We start from the raw sequence: 7,282 nt of genomic DNA, 5'->3' as shown, positions 1-7,282 counted from the left end.
ATCCCCATTTTCTGTATGAGGGAACAGAAGCAGAAAGCTTTGATAACATACTTAACAGCTAGAAGGGAAAGGAACAGATCCCAACTAGTCTGTTTTTGTTTGTTTATTTTTTTAATGATTTTATTTATTTATTTGACAGAGCTAGAGACAGCCAGCGAGAGAGGGAACACAAGCAGGGGGAGTGGGAGAGGAAGAAGCAGGCTCCCAGCAGAGGAGCCTGATGTGGGTCTTGATCCTAGAACACTGGTATCATGCCTTGAGCTGAAGGCAGACGCTTAATGTCTGAGCCACCCAGGCGCCCCTGGACAGAGATTTCTTAAATGCCTGGAACCAGTAGGCCTCCTACCCTTTGCCAGTGGGCTCTGGGTGCACGTTTGGGCACTCCTTCAATATTTAGGCTTTACCACTCTTTCTTAGCCTTTACTTCTTGCTTTCAGAGAGCTTTCAGGTCAGCCCTAGGTGAAAGAGTAGGCCCTTTGTCGATCTTTCAGGGGACTTCAGATGGCCCTTGACATGCATGCAGCTTTCTCTGTGCTTGTGTGTAACCTTGTAGTTTCCCAGGAATAGGTTGGGTTTCTCAGGGCCCCCTAAGGACATCTCATTTCTTAGTTTTTCCCTTTAAGTGTTTTGGTCAGCTTCTCTTGTGTCCCATTGTTATCATCTTCTCAGGCAGTGGCAATATTAAACAATTGGTGCTGATTACTTTCAAAAAATGCCCCTGAGGAAAAGGTTGTTTGCAACGAGAGACCTCTGAGTCAGGACAAATAAATGCAAGTGCTAGCAGTGGAGGTTTGAGGGATGTGCCAGGCACGTCAGGTCATGACAGTTCTTTGTGAACATGTTTTTGCAGAGTTCCAAACAAGTGTCCATTTCTCCCGGGCTTCTGGGTGGCTGTTTTGTTTGTTTGTTTGTTTTTACCACATTGGGAGGTTGTTGGCTTTCAAGGCTATTGCAGAGCTGGGGAGAAGGGGATGAGCGGATAGGACAAGTTAAAATGCTGCCGATGGTGTTGCCTGTTCTTAGCAAAACTCAGCCAGTTTTCTTGAATAAATGCTCCTTCAATTGTTGCAAGCCTGAGGTTAATTTCCAGAGTTCAACAAAATATTTGATTTGATAATTTTTTTTTTTTGGTCAGTCTTCTCATTGCTTTTAAGGCATCCATTTTGGAGGTCTTTACTCTGCCATTTCTACCAATCTCACTCATGCTGTTTAATTGTGTCTCAATCCACCTGGGTCCTAGAGCAGAGTCTCTTCAGCACTCCCCACAAAAAAATCCAATTATAATCAGTAATTAATTTTAATAGGCTTTATAATAGGCTATTTGAAGAATCTGAAGAATTCACAGATAAGGTCACTTTCCATGTATGCTGCCTTTCGCAAGCTGAGGACTTCATCATTATTTCCCTCTCTTTTTTCCTTCAGTTACCTCTCACTTCATCGTTGTGGGCCTCTCCCTGTAATAATAAGCATGTTCTTTTCCCTCTGAAACCTACCTGATGTTATTTTTTCCCCCTCTAATCACTACCCTAAAGAGTTGAAGTTCTCTTAGGAAGAATTCAAATGGACTAACATTTTATCCTGTTATAAATATTACATTTAAGTCCATTCTTGGATGAGATGTACAAAGACCATTTCATAGTGTCTGTTCAGTGTATCCCAAGGCATTCTGGCTGGCTACTATCCATGAAATCAACAACATCTCCCTCTTCCTCCTTTCTTTTTCTTTCCCTTCCATATCTGAATTCCTTTTTCTCCATTCATAAATATGAGACTTTTTTTTTGTCATTTGCAGAGAANCTCCTTTCTTTTTCTTTCCCTTCCATATCTGAATTCCTTTTTCTCCATTCATAAATATGAGACTTTTTTTTTTGTCATTTGCAGAGAGAAGAGNATATCTGAATTCCTTTTTCTCCATTCATAAATATGAGACTTTTTTTTTGTCATTTGCAGAGAAAAGAGCAAATTTTGCTCAGCAAAGGGGCTAAGGTAAAGAGAAGAGTGGAGGGGGAAGCCATAGCATCTGTTCTCCACTAGCGTTCTTGTACTGATTTTGAGTTCTCTGTAGAGACAGGAGTATAGAGATAGAAGCTGATTGAGATACATCCAAAGGGAACTATGTGAGATATACAGAAAGTGTACTCTTTTCCAACACACATGGAATAGTCTCAAAAATTGAGCGTATCCTAATCTACAAAAGAAGCCTTTATAATGGAGACATTTAAATGCATTCTCTTTATGTCATAAGCAAGACAGGGATGGGCCACTTACTATTACTGTTCATTATCATTCTCCAGTAGTAGGTGTGCAGATGTATCCTTAGTGTGCATAGCAGGGTAGCAGTCTTTGGATATTCCGTACTGAGTGTCTTCATTGCTGGTTGAGTGAATCTGTAGTGCTGGTGTTGAGCAGCGATGATATTTGATTGCTTGATTAGAGTGTTCCCTCTGGCGTGTTTGAGCATTTTTTCTGGTTGTATAGCATTGAGTCCTCATTACACACCCTGCCTCTTCTGGAGAGTCTGTGGTCTACTTCATGGTACTTAATATATTCTTTGCCTGCTTAAAATGGCTAGAGTGGATCTCATTGAATTGCATCCAAAATTCTGACTGATTAAAGGGGAATCTTGATAAAGCACATTGCTTGATAAAGCTAAGATAATAAGAACAGTAGGAAATGCTGCCAAAAGAAACAAACTAGGTCAGTGAAACGGAATATAAAACTCAGGAATAAACTGAGTTCATAGGTAACTTTATGTGTTATAAAGATGGTACCACAAATCTGAGGTGGGAAAGGTGGATTATTTAGTAGATAGTGTTGGGAAAACTGTCTTGCTCTATGGAGAAAAATAAGGTTGCATCTTTACACTGTATTCACATGCAAATTTCAGATGAATTAAAACTAAAATATAAAAGAAAACCCTTTGAAGATATTAAAATAAAATGGAGAAAAATACATTTGTGGCCTTAGAGTGGAGAATGATTTCTAAATCAAGATCCCTAAAGCTCAAATCATAAGTGAAAAAAGGGATAACTTTGACTTAATCAAGATTAAGGATTTCCATTAAAACAAAAAAAGGACACCATAGACAAAGTTAATAGACTAAGGGTATACAGAAGAAGGTATTTGTGATGTTGAACATGTGAAGGAATTAATCTACTGAGAATTCCTGCAATTTGCTAGGGAAAAACTACAGACTTAATTTAAAAATGGGCAAATCATTTGAATAGGTAATATTGGAAAGAAAAAGATGAATGGCTCAATTTCACTAATAAAGAATGTTAATTAAAATGAGACTCTGAACTCAGCATATTGGTAAAATTTAGACAGCTTTAATTTTTTTTTCATAATTTTTAAAATACCAAATATTGCTGAGGATTTGGAGAGACTGGAATGCTCATGCACTGCTGGGGGAAGTGTAAATGGCTATCACTGCTTTGAATGATTATCACTCAGTGAAATGGAGTAAGTGTATATACTGTGTTTGGACAATCCTTGCTGGACACATACTCCAAAGAAATTCCTACATAGTTCATAAGGGGAAATAAAAAAATGTGCTCATTTCTGTGTTGGTGNGTTAGATGCAGCCTTATGAGTCCATCGCTAGGGGACTTGTATCAGTATATGTGGAGGAAGCACATGCTAACATATGGTGCAGCAGTGGGAAATTTTCCAATCAGAAGTACATAACCAGTGACTTAAAAAGAATTTTAAGTTATCGATACCTAGGCTTCAGGTATTCACTTGGCTTCAGGATGAAGCTGCTTGAACACTTAATTAGTTTATTTGTATAATTGTATTCCCTTTCCGTTTCCTTTTACGTTTCAGTTGTCAGGAATTTCAGAGGTCAAATTAATCACAGTAGTGGGTGTCTGGGTAACTCGGTTAAGCATCTGACTCTTGAACTTAGCTCAGGGCTTTTTTGTTTTTTCTTATTTTGAGAAAGAGAGAGAGCAGGTGTGTGCCTGAGTGGTGGTGGAGGGGCAGGGAGAGGGGGAGGGGGCGAATCTTAAACAGACTCCACACCCAGGGCAGGAGCACAAGGAGGGGCTCAATCTCATGACCCTGATATCATAACCTGAGCTGAAATCAAGAGTTGGACACTTAACCGACTGACCCACCCAAGTGACCCCCAGCTTAGGTCTTGGTCTCAGGGTTGTGAGGTCAAGCCACGTGTTGGGCTCCACACTGGACTTGGAGGCTACTTTAAAAAAAATTGATCACAGTAGTTATATTAGTCCTTACATTTAATGAATCTGTGCCCACTTATGTTTGATTTTTCTATCCTAATTTTACAGCCATATTGGTATTCTCTATTTGGAAATTTTGGGAGGTTGAAAATATAAATAAAAGTTCTCTGTTGGACCTAAATAATTGTCTTATCATTGTTAAGGAATCTCCCAGTTAAAAAAAGAGAAAATATGGGGGAAGAAATGAATTTTTCCCCAAAACAGAGGATCATAGGGGAAGGGAAGATAAAATAAAACAAGACGAAACCAGAGAGGGAGAAAAACCATAAGAAACTCTCAATCCTAAGAAACAAACTGAGGGTTGCTGGAGTGGAGGGGGGTAGAGGGATGGGGTAAATGGGTGGTGGACATTAAGGAGGGCATGTGATGTAATGAGCACTGGGTATTATATAAGACTGATGAATCACCAGCCTGTACCTCTGAAACCAATAATACATTATATGTTAAAAAAAGAAGAAAGAAAGAAAGAAAGAAAGAAAGAAAGAAAGAAAGAAAGAAAGAAGAAAGAAATTTCCCCTGACCTAAAAGGGAGACTATTAAAAAAAAAAAAAAGAAAGGAAATGAATAAAGCAACCATCTTTAGAGAAGTATTTCCCTGCATGGAAGCATGTGTTAAATAACCACTCACCTGCACAAAGAACATCTGTTAATAACCAGAACGCTTTCTGAGAAGGCAGCTATTTCCTCTGGTTAACCCTTCACATCTCTATGGAAATTGAATAAAGATGAAGTATTTGAAGGAAAGCAAAGTTCATGAAATGACTTCAAGACATGAGAAGGTACTGACTGTCAGAGGCCATCCAGGGGAAATAATGTTCCATTAGTTCCCACGTCGTCCACTAGGTGGTGGTGCACATAAAACTCTTTACTGAATAAACTTAATATTGCCACAAACTTTGTTTACTTTTCTTTCAAAAATAAAATCCCAAGAAAATATATATAAAACAACAAAAACCAGGGGGAGAACTATTAAGTCTTGCATTAATAACAGAGGGGACAGTTTCAGGCTACAAAATGAGAATAGGTATCATCCAAAAGAGATCATCTCCAAATGCAGCTTTTGGGTCTTCCTTGACCCAATTTCTTTTGGTTACAAAAATGTATAACCGAGAGTTTCTTTCCATACTTGTTCCAGAAACTATCTTGGATGCAGGAGTACGTAACAAATTTTAATGACTATGTTTGCATAGGAATTTTTGTGCCTTAAAAAATTCATCTCTCATCCATCACAATTACTAAGATTTCATGATCATTATTTTTAACACATTAGCATGCCATCGTATCCCATGTGATAGGTTCAGCATACTTGTGTGAATACATCACTTTAATTTGAATGATGAAGCCGTCTTTCATCGATCGTGGGACTCCTTCTGACACTCCAAGAGAAGGAAAGCAAGCTTCTAGAATGAACTTGCCGAACTGTGGTGACCTCTGAAACGTTAGACTGCCTTTAAGACCATCTTCTCAGAACAGGGGTGCCTGGGTGGCTCAGTCCATTAAGTGGCTGCCTTGGGCTCAGGTCAGGATCCCAGAGTCCTGGGTGGAGTCCTGCCTCTGGCTTCCTGCTCAGCGGGGATCCTGCTTCTCCCTCTCCCTCTGCCTGCCACTCCCCCTGCTTGTGCTCTCTCTCTCTGTCAAATAAATAAATAAAATCTAAAAAAACCAAAAAAACCAGAAAACCACCTTTTCAGAACAGAGCACAGTTGAAGCCACGAGGAAGCAGCTTCACAGATTGTGGCTGATGATGTCACTGACACAAAGAAGAGAATGCAAAACAGGCACCCTTAAAACCAGCTTCCTGGGAAGCACCGCACTTACAGCTGAGGCCTGAGAGCAGCTGCACTCTGGCCATGGCTTTGCAGAACACTCTGGAAGCAGTGTGGCTGGGGCTCCTCCTCAGCTCTCCTTGGAAGGGTGAGTAGGGTCCTTCACTGTCTGGTCTTGGGAAAAACTGTGCCACTGTTTTAAAAATTGGGCTCGCTTTTTTTTTTTTTAAACAGAAAAGCCAGATTTATTAATACGCCCCTCACCTAAAGGGCAACCTGACAGCCCAAGAGTAGCATAAAAGTCACAGCCTTCTTTTTTTGTTCCCTGCAGTTGCAAGGGGCAAGGACCAAGTGTTTCAGCCATCGGCTGTGGCTGCTTCAGAGGACTCTGTGGTGGAAATCTCCTGCAATCACTCTATATCCCAAGCTTACGGCTTCTTCTGGTACCTTCACATTTCAGGAAGGGCTCCAAGACTCCTGATTAAGGGCTCAGGGCCTTCTCAGCAGAGACGCTACAACATGACGTATGAGCGATTCTCGTCCTCGCTGCTCGTCCTCCAAGTGCAGGTGGCGGATGCTGCCATTTATTACTGTGCTCTGAGGGGCACAGAGGCATGGAGCCTATGAAGAGCTGCACAGAAACAGGGAGGGTCACAGCCTTTGCAGGAGGTGGAAAAGAGATGAGCAATAGCTGCTCTCCTCCCTAATGCAGCGTTCCCCAAGCATTTCCATTCGGCCCGATCAGAAAACATTTTGAGAGCAGACACACTGTACATGAGCAAACGTACCTAGGAAAATATACTTCTAAGGAGTGAATCAATAGGCATGCTGCAAATCTGCATTTCAAATAGTGTTTGTGATCATTGAAATACTCTTGATGAATTTCTCTTGAGATCTGACTACTAGATTATTTTTGCTTTTAAATGGCATCTGCCATCTTCAGCCTCTTTGCAGGAGTACTTTCAGGACACATGTCCATCTTGTAAAGAATAGTTTAGTTGGCATTGGATAATATCATATGATGCTAAAAAGGAATAAATGAGTGAGTAATTCTGCCAACAGCCGGGAGTGTGGAACCTCAATCCTTCTGTCGGGATATCTTGCTTGTAATCTAACATACAGACCCAGTGGGGATGTCAGTGTCGATCAGTATATAAACTACTAGTGAAGCTCAGTTTCTTTCCTAATTTTTAAAGTAAAAATAGTTACAAAGGGAAGTTGTTTATTCTTCCCCTATCCTTGTTAAATTATCTTGGGGCTCCTACCCCA

General features: G+C 40.4%; 1 gene segment (V, D, J or C); it reads left to right on the top strand.

Annotated features, from left to right (window-relative positions):
• Window positions 1–6,085: 6,085 nt before the first annotated feature.
• Window positions 6,086–6,671, top strand: LOC117800166. The segment is given in 2 exon segments: window positions 6,086–6,161; window positions 6,345–6,671. Coding segments are annotated over 2 exon segments (360 nt in total).
• The last annotated feature ends 611 nt before the right edge of the window (window positions 6,672–7,282 follow it).

The sequence above is a fragment of the Ailuropoda melanoleuca genome, unplaced genomic scaffold, assembly GCF_002007445.2.
Source record: "Ailuropoda melanoleuca isolate Jingjing unplaced genomic scaffold, ASM200744v2 unplaced-scaffold6527, whole genome shotgun sequence".
NCBI lineage: Eukaryota > Metazoa > Chordata > Mammalia > Carnivora > Ursidae > Ailuropoda > Ailuropoda melanoleuca.
The sequence above is the reverse complement of the archived record's forward strand: the minus strand, read 5'-3'. Positions and strand labels throughout refer to the sequence as shown.